This window comes from Fistularia commersonii, chromosome 5 (genome assembly GCF_037954325.1).
Source record: "Fistularia commersonii isolate RoL2024-O1a breed Wild chromosome 5, RoL_Fcom_v1.0, whole genome shotgun sequence".
NCBI lineage: Eukaryota > Metazoa > Chordata > Actinopteri > Syngnathiformes > Fistulariidae > Fistularia > Fistularia commersonii.
The window spans coordinates 1969528-1987869 of NC_141288.1; the positions used below are offsets into that span (position 1 = coordinate 1969528).

General features: G+C 57.1%; 1 protein-coding gene across 1 annotated transcript; it reads left to right on the forward strand.

The window, feature by feature from the left end:
- Nucleotides 1-4380: 4380 nt before the first annotated feature.
- golgb1 (golgin B1) lies at nucleotides 4381-17993 on the forward strand. The gene is made up of 18 exons (XM_086146349.1): nucleotides 4381-4455; nucleotides 4534-4728; nucleotides 4812-4925; nucleotides 5084-5248; nucleotides 5334-5456; nucleotides 5532-5645; nucleotides 5801-6416; nucleotides 6495-6562; nucleotides 7216-7252; nucleotides 7350-12282; nucleotides 12360-12771; nucleotides 12860-13897; nucleotides 13971-14164; nucleotides 14236-14380; nucleotides 14470-14570; nucleotides 14651-14722; nucleotides 16203-16299; nucleotides 16390-17993. Exons 1-18 carry the CDS (start codon nucleotides 4387-4389, stop codon nucleotides 16525-16527), a joined length of 8631 nt encoding a protein of 2876 aa, XP_086002475.1. The 5' UTR covers nucleotides 4381-4386; the 3' UTR covers nucleotides 16528-17993.
- Nucleotides 17994-18342: the final 349 nt, after the last annotated feature.

Here is an 18342-nt window from a genome sequence, read left to right on the forward strand (position 1 = left end):
GCTCTAATCTGGGTCTGTAATCCGGCCAGACATGCAGATGAGCAGTTTCGGCGGCCCATTAAAAAAAGGGCGGGACGGCGCCGCCGTCTCCCCGCCGTATTTACGCTCAGATGTGCTGACAGACACTTCGCCGTTCATCCGTCTCACGTGCAGCTCGGGGACACGCAGCATGTGGCGCGACGTGTGCACAAAGTCCCATTAATCACATTCCAGTATCTGGATTCACTCATGAGTTCATAAAGAACTTGCTTGTGCATTTGTTTTCTTGAAGCAGTGGTCTTTTGGTCTGAGGATTGAATATGTCTTTGGAGCTCTTGCTTTTAAATGGCAGCGCGTTTACGCGGGGGTCAACACCTCTGCCTCGCGGCTAGAAGGTCACTGGTTGGATTTCCACAGGGATTGCCTTCCTGTGTGGAGTCTCCATGTTCTCCTCCGGGTTCCTCCTACAATCCAAACACAGCTTCTGGCCCCGTGAGCCGTCCCAATCACAGCTGGGATAGGCGCCCCTGAAGATAATGAATGAACATTATCTAATAGACCCGAGCGTCCGATTGAACTTTCTCAAACATCAATATTTACTTATTTCCTCACAAAAGGCGAAGGTCAACGCCCACGGCAGCATGTTGCACAAACTGGTGAATCCAAAGCTGGGTGTCTCCAGTCCGTTCAGCGGCTGACGCGGAGCTAAACAACACTGCTGCATTATCACGCCATCCAACAGACGCTAAGGAGAAGATTAGTTTTCCATTATCAGGGTGTTTTACTGCATGTTGTTTCTGCCAGAACCTGAGAAGAACAAGATTCTGGTAGGAATCTTCTTGTCGTGGCAACTGGACTTGAATTTCTTCACCTGAAGATGTTTCACCCCTCATCCGAGAACTGAAGAAGCCTCTGGGATGAGGGCGGAAACAATCTTCAAGTGACTAAATTCAAATACCGTTGCCACTACAAGAAGATTAGACTAGAATTCACCATGACCTGGATGACTGAGAACCTCCGCAAACAAGATTCCGAGTGTTTTTTTTTTAAACAACTTTATCTATGAAACACAGTTTGATTAGGGGAGACAGGAGCCTTCAGTGGTTTGTACAAACAACTGTCGTATAATCACAAGCATAATAGTTTGAGTAACTGAATACAAAGTTGGTATTCGAATAAAAAAAACAAAATCAATCCATAAGTAGTGTATTTGGTGTACTTTAGCAGCTATAAGTGTAGTTAATGTTAAGAACTGCATTAATACAATGCACAGAGAGCAAATCATACAAACTGTGAGTGGTTAAAAGTAGTGTGCTAAGATAAAATCCTCAATGAACAAATGAATATTTTTGAAAGTGCGCAGCTGCGACTCAGTTGAAATTGAGCATTGACCCGCCGCTCAGCGCCGAGCCCTGCGGGTCTCTCAGGACACGCTGATGTCGCTGAGCATCGACCGGGGTCTTAGGTTGACACAGATTTCACAACAAAGAAAATCAAAGATGGCTACAAATGTATAAAAATATAATTTGCGGCACGTTTTGGAGGAGTCGTCCATCAGAACCGCCGTCTTCTCGTGCCTGTAGTGCGACGCCGCTCTGACCGTCCGCAGGAGCATTAGCATTGATGGATGCATGGAGAGCCTGGATACGGCCAAGCTTTTCCTCAGAGCTTCTGCAAATGCTAACATTACACGAGCAACACAGGCATACAAATATAACATATCGGATACTGGATAGCATGTAGCTTTAAAATGCTTAAAAATAAAAAAACATAATTTTTTGTTTAAGGATGCATCATTGCATTGCCGTCAAGTCAGCCTCATCTGATAATGAAAATCTGGAATTTGCACGACACCCACATTTACCTAATTATCTATGTTAAAATGCACATTATTAAATAACAGCGATTTCTATATACTTAGAAGCATCGTTCTATTTGTTTGGTCTTGCCATATTTCGTGTTATTTGATACGCTTGTATTTTTCTCAACCCTGTCTGTGAGAGACATTGAGATGGGTGTTATTTTCGTAATGGCGTCCTCCCTTTTCTTCACTTGCACAAAAGGGACAATAAGTGACAACAAATATAAAGAGGAACACGCTGTCTGAACCATTATCATTGGCTTCAGCCAATTTTGAAAGGAAAAAGTAATATTGACCTAAAATTGCACAAATCTGTTTTTGTGCTCAGTATTTCTTTGAATCCCAGGCAAAAATTGGTGTATAAATCATATCAGAAAATCGGTGAATCCCTAATGGGTTTTTCCCCAACTTCGGTAAGGCATCGTTATCTTCTGTAACTTCCAGAAGTTCCTTCGGTCATCTTTCGCCTGTCATCGGCGTGTCCCTTCACATGCGTGGAATCACTGCGGCTGCATGTCGGGGCCCGGGCAGATCTCCCCGGTGCCGGCGGCAGCACCTTTCCTCTTCCCCCCTTGCACGTGTCTGTAGATGGAGTCGAAGGCGGACACCGTGTAACGGGCGAACAGGGTGGTCCACTTCACCGCATCCACCAACCACTGCACGGTGCGGCTCACGAAGGCCAAAAACATGGTGGTGTAGTGGAAGAGCAGCAGCAGGCTCCTTCCAAGCTGCCTGCCATGGTTAATGATCATGTTAACTCTCTGATCATGTCCTGCCATTGTTTTTTTTTCCGCTCTGTTAAAGTCAATATGTGGATGGAGCAGCTTTGTTTACTTTACCTCAAGGGTACATTTTGCGCCTGCGCAGACACTCCCCGGCAGGGAACGTACGCCTGTGAATTTGTTGACGGTCCCTAACGTGCGCGGCTCCCAATTGTCCAATCAGGGCGAGAGAAGTTCTGTTTCCGGGAATGTTTGGTGATGTGGCTATGCTGTGAGCCCCAGCTGAGAAATTAGATCAAATAAAGAACGCCAACATTTACCCGGGACGCACTCGTTTAGGTGAGTCGAGGGCCCTTTCTCTTGAAGCTCCACGGGTCTATCGGAGGCACCGCCGAGCTGTCATGCACGGAAGACGCGGAGCGAACCCGGCCGGGGACGTTTTTAAAGCAGCGGTCCTTCTCTGCGAGTCATTAGCTTTAGCTTGCTAAGTAGCTTTGACACGGAAACAACAGCCGGACTAAGCAGCGGGTGTCGGCGGGGAACATCCGGCTCGTCTCGCCGTTGTCTTATCTCCAAAAGCTCCTGTTGCACTCCGACGGCGTCCGTCTCCAGCGGTCCCGGAAAGTTTGCGGTCCATTTTTTATTTTCACGCTAGCTAGCAACAATCATTGCTGTTGACTTACAAGTTGGCGCAGGCGCAGTGGAGACTCCCGGGGATTCGTGGGGACTCGGCTCCGTCCGTCGCCGTTCGGAGCGGACGCTTAGGGATCTCAGGACAATTTGTTCCCTACCGTTAACACAAAAAGAGAACTCAAAAACAGCTCTTTTTTATAATTTAATCTCTTATATCTACATAAACATGATCGCTTAAGGAGAGTCATAACTGTTTAATTACATGTTTTGAACGGAGAACAACTCTCTCAAAGTGGGCTCAAACTCCCTATTTAATGAATGCAATTTAAGAGAAACATAAAAAATGATAATGATAGTAAAGTGAACAACATGTATTTTATATATTTGTGTCTTAGTGGAGTGAAGTTTTTTCAAGTTAAACTTTCACTAAATCATTTTATTGTGATTTTCCTAAGAAAACTGAAACCAGGCAGTTTGAGTATATCAAGTATTGATTATCTGTCACATTGCAAAGTAATTTTTTTTCTTTTAATACACAGTCGGTGTTATTGATCAGGTGGTTAAAGTGAGGGGGAAAAAAAAAACACGTTTCACAAGATGATTAATGAAATGCTCGTATGTTGGCGTTTTCCGGTGTAATCACGGTGTCATTACAATTTCTTATAGACCAAATCTTGAGCCGGCACGGCGGCGGGACATTCATTTTTACCCTGACATGTAATTTTTTTCTCCCCCCCCCGGCTGGAATGAAATATCACCGAGAAGGAGCGTGTTCCCCGGCCCCAGCTGAGGTTCCCAGAGGCATTAATAACAATAATACCCTTCCAACTATGCCGAAGAACCAGAAATGCCTCTGCGCTCCGTCACAGAGACGATTAGCGGCGGCGTTTGAAGGGTGTCCGTGCGGAGCGTGCACGGGCTTCAGGAACCCGTGACCAGCGCACTGACGTCCACGCCCACGACTGACAGTAAAGTCTTGACGTAGCCGATGCCTTTCCCAATGTCAAACCCCACCGTGGGTCTATTTCTGAGCTCGCCAGAAAGGTTTTTGTGGAATTCGAGCCGCAGGAGGAAGCGCCGCGCACGCTGCCGTTTCCGGCATTTTATCAGACGTTATCGATGTGAAATGGGACACCAGTCCTTCCGGGTCGTGCTCACGTCCAACGCTTTCCCTCTCGCAGTGCTGTCTCCATGTTCAGCCGCCTGGCCACGGTCCTCCAGGAGCTCTCCGGAGAGGAGGGCCCCGATGGAGACGCACAGGTGAGGGACGCCCCGAGGACCGGCTCGTTTCATTTTCTCCGAGAGATAATTCCCTCCTCGTTATTTCCCGTCCCCCAGCAGGACACGCTGGTGCCCCGGCCGCCCGCCGACGAAGGTCAGGACCCGGCGGAGCCTCAGGGGCCCGAGGAGGCCTTGGAGAGGCTGGCCCACCTGGAGCAGCTGGTGGTGCAGCTGAAGGAGCTCATCCGAGACAAAGACACGCAGCTCCTGCAGAGGGACGCGGAGCTGGCCGATAAAGACGCCCTGCTGAAGGTTCTTGACCTCCGTGCGTGTGTCCTCGTGCGCGCTCCCTCTCTAAAACCCGGCCTTCATGTTCATCTTGATGTACTCCGCAGTCTGAAAAGGAAGCGTCCGAGGCTCGCTTCACCAAGCTGAAGATGCAGGCCAAAGCCAAGCTGACGTCGCTCAACAAACAGATCAGCGACCTGAGAGGACAGGAAGGAGCGGCAGTAGGTCCCGGTCCCGTCGAGCCGCCTGTTCGTTTATTACCTCTTATCAGCGAAGAAAACGAATGAAAATCCGGTGTGTCGTTTCCATGGAAACAGCAGGCTCCGGTCCAGCGGCGTAAAGCGGCGCTCGGGTTGACCCGCTTCCTTGTCTCCTCCAGAGCCCGGACAGCTCCTTCACGAGGGCCGACGTGGCGTCGGACGGCGAGCCGCGGGAACTCCAGAGCCGGCTGAGCGAGGAGGAGGCCAACGGCCGGGAGCTGAAGGAGCGGCTGCTGGCCTCCGAGCAGCTCCTCCGAGAGGAAGAGGCCCGTCACGCCGAGCAGGTCACGAGGGCGACATTACTATCGGAGTATCGGTTCCGCCTGGAGAGGGGTGGCCTTAATGGCTTTGTCGTGGTTGTGTCTTCAGCTGCGGATTCTGCAGGCCGTCATCTGCGAGAAGGACGTGCGTTTCCAGGAGCAGATCCAGAAACACGAGGAGGAGCTGCTGGCGGTCACCAAACGTTCCCCGCAGGAGAGCGACACTCAGCAGGTGCTCCGTCCGCCTCGTCAGCTCACCGCCGGCAAACTTCTCCGGCCTTCACGTTCCTCCTCTCCCTCTTCTCAGGCCCTGCTCGCAGCCCAGCGGCGATGCGAGGAGCTCGAGGGGACCTTGAACTCTCGGTCGCAGGTGCTGGAGATGCTGCAGCAGGAAGTCAGCAGCGCCGATCAGCAGAAGCAGGTGGGGCCGCGGATCCTGTTTCCTCAGATACCGGTCGGACGGCTCCGCGAAGCGCAAGATACACAGTCTGTCCTTGATCGACGCGCCCGGCCCGATTCGCGTCCCGCCATCTCGACCGGCTCGCTCACACCTTCTCCCCTTCTCCTCCTGCTCAGATCCTGACGGCTCAGTTCAGACAGATGGAGCGGGAGCTGAGCGAGGCGGTGGAGCAGCGGCGGCTGTGGGCCCGGCAGGCCGAGGAGGCGGCCGCCGCCCTGGAAAGGGAGAAGGCGGAAGCGGCCGCGCTGAGAGAGGCTGAGCGCCGTGGCCTGGAGGCGGCGGAGAAGGAGAAGGCGGAAGTCGCCAGGTTGGAGGGAGAGCTCGCTCTGGCGAAGGAGGCCGAGGTCGCCGCCGTCCAAGCGTGCAGGGACGCTTCCGAGAGGGACCGCGAGGAGATAACCCGCCTGGAACGGGAGCTCGCCGCCGGCGACGGCCACTTCCAGGAGGCCAAATCAGATATGGCCAAACTGGAGCGAGAGCTGGCGTCCCTCAGAGAGCAGAAGGAGGACTCCCTCCAGAGGAGCCAAACGCTGGCACAGCTCTGGAGGCATCTGCGCTCGCTCGCCACGGAGGACGCGCGGCCGGCTGAGGAGGCGCCGGTCCCAAGCGACGTTTCCGTGTTCCTGGACGCCGTGCGGTCGGTGGAGATGCAGCTGACCACGCTGAAGAGCGAACGCGCCGAGCGGGAAGAGCGCTACGTGGAGCTCGGCCTGAGCGTGGAAGCTCTGCGGGGTGAGGCGGCCCGTCGGACGCCCCGTCGAAGCGTCTCCCAGCGCCGTTTTAACAACTACAATTACTGCTCATTTTCAGAAGAACTGCAGAGAAGCGCCGCCGGAAAGGAGGAGGCCGTCGACGAGCCGGAGCAGCCGGATCAAAAAGTCAGCGCGCGTTCTGGAAGGGCCCCGCGGCTCCACGCCTCGGCTTGTTTTTCTAACATTTCAAACTTCAAACGGCAATCCTGAATAAGCCCCGCGCTAATCTTCCAACCTGAGCCGCTCCGCCAGGCCCCGACTTCAAAGTCCCTCCTCTTTTAACGTCCGTAATTTATTTGATGATAGAAAGCGGCGCGGGGCGTGGGCCGGCAGGCTTAGCGCGGCTCTTAATAATGACTCAGCAAAGTTGAAACGCACGCCGTTGCTCTTTCTCCTCTGCCGGAGCGCAGAATTTACGCGGCCGCCATTAAAAAGTTCTCCCGAGTCGACGGCAGAGGCGGGGAAGCGGCGGTCGGCTCTCGGTGACCCTTTGAATAACACTTAAGCACTAATCCGGTCCCACCCTGGGTCTCCTCTACACCTGAGCGGTCACGGTCACGGCTAATGTCTGGTTAGATGTCGGTCTCAGACAGGACGGAGGAGCTCTATAATCCCTTCCATACTGATCCACTATTACCGCCGACTCCCGTCCGACCTTCACCTCGCTCTGCAGCCGCTGATGTTAATCCCAGCGCCGGGCGTCCAAAGAAGCTCCGCCCTGTCGCCCTACGCTTTGGTGAATCTGTTATCGTTGAATCTCGATGTTTTTCCCCTTCTAGATTTCGGATCCGGCCGACGGCGACGGCGGTCCGGAAGGTGGGGTCCGCCGGTTGCGTTTGCCAAAGTCTACGCACGGTATCGGCGTTTCGGTGATGTTTGAAAGCCCCCGTTCTTTTATGGTTGGGTTTCCCAGCAGGCTTTTTGGAGCCGGAACAACGGCCGCAGGAGGGCGAGGACGAGCCGGTCGCTCTGCGAGACGCCTTTGGATTGGCTCCAGAGCCAGTCTCCGGCGCAGATGAGACGTTGGGGACCGATGCGGCGGCGGCGGCGGCGGCTCCCGGCGACGCCTCTGAGGCGCTTCCCGTCAGCCTGGATGACACGCAGGAGGACGAGACCACTCTGGTCGCCGAGGACACGTCCGTCCTCTCCATTTCCTGCGGCAACGAGAGCAGCCCGGAGCTCATCGAGCACCAGTCCGGGTCCCCGGAGGAATCCAAGGTGACCTCGTCGGACGAGATGGTGGCCAGCAGCGACTCGGAGGTGGCGCACAGCAGCTGGACCCTCCTGGAGGCGGTGAATCACGACGGGGGCCAGGAGTGGCCGTCCGGCCTGCAGGACCTCAACCAGCTGCAGCTGCAGGCGTGGGAGGCCACCAGCGTGGAGCAGGAGAGCTCCGCGGTTCAGGCGGAGTCCTCCTCGGTCACCGTCCGGGTCCACCTCGCTCAGCAGGAGGCCTCCACCACCGCAGGGGCCGTCTCATCTTCTGGCCAGGTGTTTGCTCAGGCGCTGGCTGAGGAGCTGCAGAAGAGGTACGGCGAGCTTTTGGCGGAGCTGCAGGGGCTCCGGGAGGCGGCTGCGGAGTCACGGGACAAAATCGTACGTCTGGAAGAAGAAACGCAGACCCTTGCTGCCGGCAGGGAAGCGGCGGAGTCGCGGGCCGAAGACCTGGCGGTGGAACTCGGGTCGGCCAGGGAGGAGCTGGACCTGCTTTCCCAGCGGAGCAGCGGCGTTGTGCAGAAGCACAGTGTTGAAATCCGCCTTCTAGAAGAGCAGGTGGACATCCTGAGCGATCAAGGTCACGCCAAGGAGAGTCAGATCCACGCTCTGCAGGCAGATTTGGAAACGGCTCGGCGAGCTCTGTCCGAGCAGGAGAGTCGGGCCGAGATGCTCTGCGCCCGGCTGGAGGACAGAGAGAGCATCTCCTCTGAGCTGGAGAGGAAACTTCTGGAAGTGGAGAGCGGCGCTCTGGAGCTCTCCCAGGCCTCCCACCTGAGCGGGGAGCGCTTGACGGAGCGGGACTCGGAGATCCGCGAGCTCCGGCTTCTGCTCGCTCAGAAGGAGCGCGAGATGGCGGAGCTCAACGACAGCATGTCCGCCAGGCTGGAGCGGGCGGAGGAGGAGAAGCTGGTGTCCGACGGAGAAGTCCTCAAGCTGAAGGAGCAGCTGGTAGACCTGGAGAGGGAAAGAGACACGGACACGTCCGTCCCGGTGGAAGATGAGCTCGGCGGCGTCCGGCGGGCCAAAGAGGAGCTGGAGAACCAGCTGACCAACACCAAGAAGAAGCTGCAGGTGGCGCTGGTCCAGCGGAAAGAGCTCTTGAAGAAAGTCGCCGATTTTGAGGCGGAGGCGAAGAAACCGAAAGAGGGCCGAGACGAAGGGGCGCCGGAAAGCCCCGGCGATGTCACCGGGGAAGCGGAGGCCAAGCTGCAGCGGCTGGAGGAAGCCGTGAGATCCAAGGAGGACACGATCGTGACCCTGGAGCGGAGAATCCTCCAGAAGGACCGAGCCCTCGCCGAGACTCTGGAGTTGAACCAGAGGCTGAGCGCGGAGGCCGGAACGTCCGGCCAGCCCGACGTTTCCTCCGAAGTCATCGCGCTGAGATCTCAGCTGGCGGCGGCGGAGGCCGAGTGCGAGTCCTTGCAGAGGAGAACGCTGGACGCCCAAGAGTCTCGCAAGGAGACCATCCGCAAGTCCAAAGACAAGGAGAAACACTACCGGGAGCAGCTGAGGCAGCAGAAGGACGAGTACAGTGAGCTCAGGGAGCGCTTTGAGGCCCGGAGCGCAGAGCGAGAAGATCTTCTCAACCAGCTGAGGGAACTGGAGGATAAGATCCAACGTCCGCCACCAGAGGAGAGCAGACCGGAGGCCAGGAGCTCGGAGAAGCGTGCAGCCAACGACTGGACCCAGGAGGACTGGGTGGACTTTGCAGCATCGGAGACGTCGGAGGAGACGTCGGCGCCGGCGCCCGCTGATCCGCCTCCTGAAGACCGGAGGCCAGAGGTTCACCCTGCACAGGTGGAGGAATCCTTGGAGGTCCTCAGAGAGGAGATCCAAACCTTGCGGACGACGAGCGCGGAGCTGGAGAAGACGCTCCAGGAAGCCCAGCTCGCTTTGTCTCTCAAGGAGACGGAAGTGCAAGAGTTGGGGAAGGAGATGCGAGCGCTGACGGAGAACCAAGCGCAGATGGACGCTCTCTCAGAGGAAATCGGCGACCTGAGGGAAAAGTACAACCAGGCTCTGTCTTCCTCCGAGAGCCTCAAGGCCGAGATGGAGGCCACAGCCGACACCGCTGCGTCCGTGTCTGCAACCTCCATCGCCTCCCTCCAGGCCGAGGTGGAGGAGTTCAAGCAGTTCCTGGGCAACAAGAACCTGGAGATCACGGAGCTGAGCCAGCAGCTGCGAGAGCAGAGCTCCCTCATTCGCTCCATGCAGGATGCGGTGTCTGAGAAGGACCAGCTGATCGGGAGCCTGAAGGAAGAGCTGAAGGCTGAACAGGAGGCCAACCAGAAGCTGGAAGAAGAAGCTCCGCAGAGGCAGGAGGACCTCAAGGACAACGAGGAGAAGATCCAGCAGCTTCAGCGAAAGCTCCAAGCGGCGCTGATCTCGCGCAAGGAGGCGCTCAAGCAGAACAAGACCCAGAAGGAGCAGCTGGCGTCCGACGAGAAGACGATCGCCGAGCTGCAGCAGAAGATGCGGTCCGTCACGGAGGAGACGGAGAAGCTGAGCGCCGAGCGCGGGAAGCTGATCGAGGAGGTGGACCGGATGCTCCTGGAGAACCAGAGCTTGGGGTCTTCATGCGAGAGCCTCAAGCTTGCCATGGAGGGGATGGCGAGTGAGAAGGAGGCCTGCAAGAGGGAAGCGGACCTGGCCAAGGAGGAGGCGGCCCGGGCCTGCAGGGAGTGGGAGGAGAAGGTCCAGGGCATGAAGGACGAGTACGAGACCCTGCTCGCGTCCTACGAGAACGTGAGCGACGAGGCGGAGCGCGTGAGGCGCGTCCTGGAAGCCGCCCGGCAGGAGAGGCAGGAGCTGGCGGCCAGGGCGAGGGCCACCGAGTCGGCCAGGCAGGAAGCCCAGAGGCAGACCGAGGAGGCCCAGAAGGAGGTGGACTCGGTGAAGGACAGGATGAGGAAGTTCGCCAAGACGAAGCAGCAGAAGATCCTGGAGCTGGAGGAGGAGAACGAGAGGCTGCGGGAGCTGCAGGAGAGGCCTTCCACGCGTGGAGAGAACAAGCCCGAGCTGGACACACTCCAGAGGGAGCTGGAGGCCCTGAGGGCCGAGCTGAAGGCCACGGCAGAAGAACGGGACTCTCTGGGGCAGCGGGTGGAAGCGATGAAGGGAAACCTGGGTCGAGATGCGGCCGGAGAAGATACTCGAGATCGTTCCACACCCGTCCAGGAGGCGGAGGTCACAGCTCAGCGCTCGGAAACGGTCCTGACCGAGAGCGAGCGGGCGGAGAGCGAACTCCAAGGAGAACCCTGCGCTCCGGAGCAGACCGCAACATCTACACCAGAGACGCCTCCAGAAGAAGCTGGAAGAGAAGAAGGTCTCCGGGACGGCAGAGCGAGAGAGATGGAAGCAGAAGCCGACAAAGAGCGCCAGGTGTTCCGGCAACGGGAGGCGGAGCTCACGGCGCAGATATCTGCGCTGGAACGGGACCTCCAGGAGAGCAAGGGGAAGGCGAGCCTCGCGGCCTCCTTGGAGAAGTGTCTGGAGGAGAGCAGGGAGAGGGAGAGGTGCGTGATGGAAGAGGGCTCCAAGAGGGAGGTCCAGTTCAAAGACCTGCTCCGAACGCTGGAGTCGGAGAAGGACAACCTGGAGGAGCGTCTGATGGACCAGCTGGCCCAGCTCAACGGGAGCATCGCCGGCTACCAGCAGGAGGCCACGGACCAGCGGGAGAAGCTCTCGCTGCTGCAGAGGGAGGCGGAGAGCCTGGAGAGGGAGAGGGCCGAGCTCCGGGCCCAGGCCCAGAGCGAAGGAGAGCGGGCCGCCCGGCTGGAGGAGGACCTGAGGCAGGCCCAGAGGGACCGGGCCCGGGCCGAGGCCGAGGCCGGCGAGCAGCGGGAGCTGGAGCAGCGGCTCAGGTCTGCTCAGAGGGTCCGAGAAGGCAGCCAGAGCAGAGCGCGGCAGCTGGAGGAGCTGCTGAGGGAGAAGCAGCTGGAGGTCCGCCAGCTGCAGAAGGACAGCATCCAGTACCAGGAGAGGATCAGCGAGCTGGGGAGGGAAGCCAAGGGCCTGCGGCTGGCCGACCAGGAGCTGCGCGACGAGCTGCGGCGGTCCCAGGAGGACACGTCCCAACGCCTGGAGGACATCAAGAGGGCCGAAGCGAAGTTCGCGAGCTGCCAGTCGGAGTTGGCCGCCGCCCGGAAACATCTGGACGAAGCCCTGGCCGAGAAAGCGACCCTGGAGGAGATCTCCGGGCAGAGGGAGACGGAGATGAAGGCGGAGGCGGAGCGGACGCTGGACTCGGTGAGGTTCCGGCTCGGAGCCGAGCTGAAGGAGACGGAGCTCAGGCTGGAAGAGGCCCACGGGGAGCAGGAGAAAGCGGAGGAGGCCGCCGCCGAGGCCCGCGCGGCGGCGGACGGGGCGGAGAAGCGGGCGCAGGACATGCAGGCCCGTCTGGACGAGTCCCTGGCCCGGCTCGCCGCCTTCTCGCGCTGCATGTCCTCCCTGCAGGACGACCGGGACCGAGTGCTGGACGAGGCCCGGCAGTGGGAGGCCCGCTTCGACCGAGCGCTTCGGGGACGCGAAGCCGAAGTCCGCGAGGCCGAGACCAGAGGAAAGGAGCTGTCGCTGCAGCTCCAGAAGGAGTCCGCCCTCAGAGAAGGTCTCCAGCTCACGGCCGAGAGGTAACCTCCTCGCCGCTCGGCGTTCGGGAACGCTTCGGCCGGCGGGCGAAATCTGACGACGCCTCTTTCCTCCCCAGACTGGAGAAGGCGGACAGGGACCGGCAGCTGAGGCTGGAGGAAGAGCGAGAGAAGGTGAAAGAATGCCGAGCCACGATGGAGGAGCAGAGGAGCGAGCTGGAGCGGCTGACCGTCCAGCTGAAGTCCGACCAGGATGAAGCCCAGGCCCTCAAAGGGGAGCTGGAGGGGGTCCACCAGAGGGGCCGCGCCCTGGAGGAGGCGGTGGGGAGGCTGCAGGCGGATCTGGAGCGAGCCGGGGCCGAGCTGAGGGACCGGGAGGCCGAAGAGAGGCGTCTGTGCCTCAACGTGGAGCGGCTGGAGACGGACCTCCGCTCCTCCAAGGCGCTGACCGAGAGCCTGCAGGAAGAGCTGCACGAGAAGGAGAAGAGGGAGGTGGAGATGCTCGTGGAGAAGGAGCAAGCCGTCGCCCAGGTAACGGCGCCTCGGTGATCCCCGGCGAGCGAACGGCGCCCGGAGGTCGGACTTTCCCGCGTTATCCGTGTGCGTTTCCCCCCCGCAGGCGGCCGAGGAGGCCCGCAAGGAGGCCGACAGCAGGGCGCGGCAGGCCGAGGGCGAGCTGGAGAGCAGGAGGGGAGAACTTCGGGAGCTGGAGGAGAAGCTGCGAGGGGCCGAGGAAAAGGGCAGCGCCAGCGAGACCAAGCTGGAGTCCTTCTTGAAAGCCATGGGCTCGCTGCAGGACGACCGCGACCGGGTCCTCAACGCCTACAAGCAGCTGGAGGAGAAGCACCTGCAGGTGATGGTGGACAAGGACGGCCTGATCCAAGAGGCGGCCAGGGAGAACAACGGCCTCAAGGAGGAGCTGCGGTCCCTGCTGGTCCAGAGGGACGACCTGTACGCCGAGAAGGCCAAGCTGTCGGCGCAGCTCCACGGCTACCGCGACGAGCTCAACCAGGTGCTCAGCATGAAGGACTCGCAGCACAAGCAGCTCCTGGCGGCCCAGCGCGAGAAGATCGCCTCCCTGGAGAACCAGCAGAAGGACCTGGAAGGCCAGCTGAGGAGCTTCGCCAAAGCCAGAGAAGAAGAAGAAGAAGAAGAAGCGGTCGCGGCGGAGAGGGAGGTTCTCCGCTCAGCGGCGCCGCGGGTCCGGGACGCCCCCGGGGCGGAGGTGGAGAAGCTGAGGGAGCAGCTGCAGGCGGCGCAGCAGCAGGTGGAGGCTCTGGAGGAGAACCTCCTCCGGCAGAGGCAGGAGCAGGCGAAGGCGCGAGAAGAACTCTCCGAGCTGCGGTGGGAAGGAGGCGTGATGCGGACCGAGTCGGAGAGCGCCCAGGAGAGGGTGGCGGAGCTGGCCGGGGACCTGCTGGCGGTGGAGCAGAAGCTGCTGGAGGAGAAGGAGCTGAGCGCCCGGCTGGCGGCCGAGAACCAGGCCTTCGCCAAGGCCATGGCCTCCCTGCAGGACAGCAGGGACCGGGCCGAGATGAAGGTCCAGAAGCTGGAGGAGATGAAGAAGGCGGGCGGTGCGGCGGCGCACGGCGGCCCCGGGGAGGTGTGGGGCCTGAAGAACGCTCTGCAGGCCCTGCAGAACGACAGGGAGAGGCTGGTGAGTAGCTTTCCTCCCGCTCCCGCCGATGTCCCGGCGGATCTTCACCGACGTTTCCTCTTCCCCCGCGCAGCTGGAGCAGCTCCGGGCTCAGACGTCGGAGATGAAGAAGCAGAAGGCGGATCTGGCCCGGCTGGGGGCCGGCGAGCTGATCAAGGTCAGCCAGGAGCTCTCGGAGGAGAGGACCAAGAGCGAGGACATGCTGGGGGTCATCAACCAGCTGGAGAGCATGGTGGAGACCAACAGGCTGGAGATGGACACGCTCAGGTGAGGCGGGCGGAGCGGCGGAGCGCGTCCCGGTCCTCCCGGAGCGGACTGACCCGTTGGTTCTCCTGAAGGCTGGAGCGGATGGACTGGATGGCTCAGGCGGAGCAGCTGAAGCAGCAGACCCTCGCCACGCTCTCCGAGAGGGACCAGCAGCTGCGGCAGCTCGCCGCCATGCTGGACGAGGCCCGCGCTCAGAAGGCCGGCCTCCGGAGAGAGGTGGGCCGGAAGCTCCTCCGCCGGGACGCCCGACCTTTACGTCCTCCTGAGGTGTTCTGATGTCCCCGCCGGTTCTTCTGCCCCCTCAGGGCTCGCAGGATGTGGACGGCGCCCCCGGAGCCCCGCAGGAGAGGAGCGGCCCCGCGGACGGCCTCGCCCTGGCGGCCGAGATGAAGGACCTCCGGCGCCGGTAGGCGACGAGGCCGCACGTTCTCCGCCGAACATCAGAAGGAGACCCCGTTGTTGATACCTGTGTCTGTCTCGCGTCAGGCTGGAAGAGGAGATGCAGCAGAGGGTGGAGGTGGAGGAGCAGCTCATGGCCACGCAGGATCAGCTCAGACGGTAGGAGATGAGCCTGAGATGGTTCTGAGTCAGATAGCGGGAGGAGAAACCTTCAGAGCTCCAGACATCCTCCTCTGGATGACCATATATACTGCTCAAAAAAAGAAAGGGAACACTTGAACAACACAATGTAACTCCAAGTCAATCCCACTTGTGTGAAATCATAGTGTCCACTCAGGAAGCAACACAGATTCATTTTGACTTGTTTTAAGGACATTACATCAAAGTTGGATCAGCCTGGAGTTTGTTTTTACACTTTAATGTTGAGTGTGATTCCTAATCCAGACCTCCATGGGTTGATACAATTGATTTCCATTGATCATTTTGGTGTGATTGTGTTGTCAGCACATTCAACTGTGTAAAGAGCAAAGTATTTCATGAGAATATTTCATTCATTTAGATCTAGGATGTGTTTTTTAAGTCTTCCCTTTATTTTTTCGAGCAGGGTATATACATTACATACGGTGGGACTTCTTCATCCGGAAGCTTCTCCTGCAGTCAGGGCCTGGACCAATCACAGGGCCTCATATAGACACATCCAGCCAATCACCTTCTTCACTTCCCAGAGACACAAACATTCAGTCTCTCATTCGCGCGTCATTTTGAATGCCTGGGACGGCAAATAGGCAGAAATATTCTTGGCCGTTTGTCTCGGACCAGAAGGAGTTGTTAAAAAGGCACCAAGAATTGTAACTTCTTTAAAAATTGGGGACGCCGCCATTGTTGGAATCGCGCAGTGAATGTTGGGTTGAAGACATGGAGGTTGTTGATGTTCACTTTAGCTTCCTGCTAGCGTTAGCTTTGGCTCGGTACGGTTCGTATGCTAATAATGCCATATTGTGCTCCCTTTGGGTGCAGTTTCCAGTCCAAGGCAAACAAAGGCTCTGATGCTAAGCTACACAGCTTTCCATGGGATAACAAAGAAGGAGTGGGAAATTTGCTTGTGGACGTGCACGACTTCCTCAGGATCAGCGGCCGTGTTCTCGCCGCTTCCCTCCAGAGGCTTTTGACACATTTAGCCGAGCTAAGCTAACCTGCGTGAAAGAGGTCACGGGTGCTGCTAGATTTAAACGGACCCTGAAGCCAAACGCCGTGTTTTTATTTCACAAGCAGACAAAAAGTCCTCTGGAAACGAGCGAAGCCCACCAGGGGCAGGAGACGCCGAGTCGGCCTACCGGTAAAACGTCATTTTTATTTTATCCAAACAAAGATATCTTGAGAGATTTTTTTTATTAGTTTTATGTAGCTGCTACAAATAGGACAACAACGCCTCTGGGCAATGTCGGGTCTCCAGTGAACCTCATGCTTGCGTTTGGACTGTGTGAGGAACCCGGAGAACCCTGAGGAACCCCACGCAGATACAGGAGAACATGGAGACTCCACACAGGAAGGCTTCCGACCGCCCAGACACGTCCTCGCTCAGAAGAACCCGTTCGCTCGTCCGCAAACATCAGCAAACATCTGCCGTTGTTCTTCCCAGCCACAGCCAGGCCCGCCGGCAGCAGCAGCAGCAGGAGGAGGAGGAGCTCTCGGAGACCGCCGTGTTCATCGAGCCGCCCGAGGGAGCCGTCACTCACGTAAGACGCCGCCTTCCCGCCGCCGCCGTCATTTCGATCAGGCCTGCAAACGGAGATCCACCGCTAACGCTCCCCGTGACCTTCCCGCAGAGTCGGCGAGGCGGCCGCGGCCTGGGGAGGATGCTCCGGGCGGCGTTCTGCTCCCGCCAGCGAACCCCGCTGCTCTGCAGCCTGTACCTGCTCACCGTGCACGTCCTGCTACTGCTGTGTCTGGGAGGGTACCTCTAAAACCTGCAATCAGGCGGCGGCGGCGGCGGCCCACACCGTCAGCTTGTTTTTATATAGTTACTTAACTACGAAAAAAAAAGGGGGGTGGCGAGGAACGTCCAACACGCTCATTGCACTTTACAGGACAAACACTTTTAGCCAAAGTCTAAACTGTAGATTTATACCGTCACCCATTTTAACATTTGATCCTGTGCGATTGTTGTGAGTGAGTGTGTGTGTGTGTGTGTGTGCGTGCGTGTTTGTTTAACAGGCTGAAAGAAAAAAAAGGGAAGAGGTCTCACTCCTTTTATTTAAAGATAAGGAAAAAAAAAACAGGGTTTGTGAGAGAAGAGGGAAGGAGAATCTCCATCAGGTGTCGTGTTCTTGACGTGCCTTTAGGTGTGGATGGGAAAGGGACGCTTGACGAAAGGGAACGTTCGCTTTTGTTTTTGTTTGTTTTTTTTTTTTGGGAAAAGCCTTTCGGAGGCCGGCTCGCCGAGGGAGCTGCACCTCCACCGCGGTCCGCTTCGGATGAAGTTGGTCCCCCGTAAACGTCGGGGTTCCTTCTGGGCTGCAGGTCGCCTCTGCTGTCCGTGTTTATTCAAAGAAAAACATCTTTGTCTTTTACCTGCTTTTTACTTCTTTTTTTTTTTTTGTCGCATCGTCTGTCGGGGACGGGTTTTGATCATGAAGACGTTCCTCTGGCACGTGAACTTCTGTTGTTGTTTTCTCCCCCCGATTGGAAAGTATGCAAGTCCAAATTGGGGTTGCGGGTCCAAATCCAGCGCCAGTAGAGACCAACGCATATATATATATATATATTAAATATAAAAGGAAAAGGTTGTTCTTATGGACTCTTAGCTATGAATTCTTAGGAGGCCCTTCTGTTCTATTCCGTTATTCCAGAAAAGAAGGCCGTTTCCCCCAAACTGAGGAGCACAGTGCAATTCCTATCCCAGAAACATTCCCATCATGTGATTTTTTTTTTTTTTTTTTTTAAATTTTATTCTTATTTACCCCAACCTTTTCATCGAAAGGAAACATTAAATGGGTATTTATTCGTCTTGCACGTTTCGAACCCCCTCACACTCCCGGCCATTCCGGATCCTCCGGTCAGGATGGTCTGATTTCTCACCGTAGCGTAATTTATTGCCGTGGTTGCGTACCGTGACGCTCTCCTCACGCACCCTGCTTGCACACGGAGTTTTTAAAAAAGGGCTGTTTGGATCAGGGACGTGTCTCCCGGAGTATTATTTGCTCGGTCAAGGGATGTTTATCTTTTTTCTTTCCTGGGACGGGCGGCAGAAAACAGCCGAGTCACGACTTTAGTTACTGTCTGGTGTTGGTTCGGTTTGTTGTTCACACTGGTGAGTCGGCACGGTTCTCATCCGGGGTCAAAGGTCGACGCCCTGGCGAACACGCTCGCTTTCACATCACTACCATGTTCGCATAATGTTTGAATAAAAAAAGGATATTTTTATGTGGAAGTGGAGTATGTCTGACTTTCATTCACCGTCCGTCGACATGCACGTGAATTGCTTTTTATTTTTAATTAATAATGATATCATTGACGCTCTTCTTTCCGGCCTGTTGACGCCTGGAGGAGTTTCCTGTGCGATGCTGCCCCCTTGTGGCCAAGCGTGGTCATAACATGTGCTTGCGAAGCGCTTTTTAATTTGTTTAAAAGTGCAAATTAGTGGTTTTATACTTGAAATAAGAAGAGTTTCGCCTTCTGATAGCAGCTGTGCAGTGCGCATCGAATTTCCGAGGTGCCCTGAATGCAGCATTGCCCTTTTATTATCATTTCGCTGTGTGTGTGTGTGTGTGTGCGCGTAT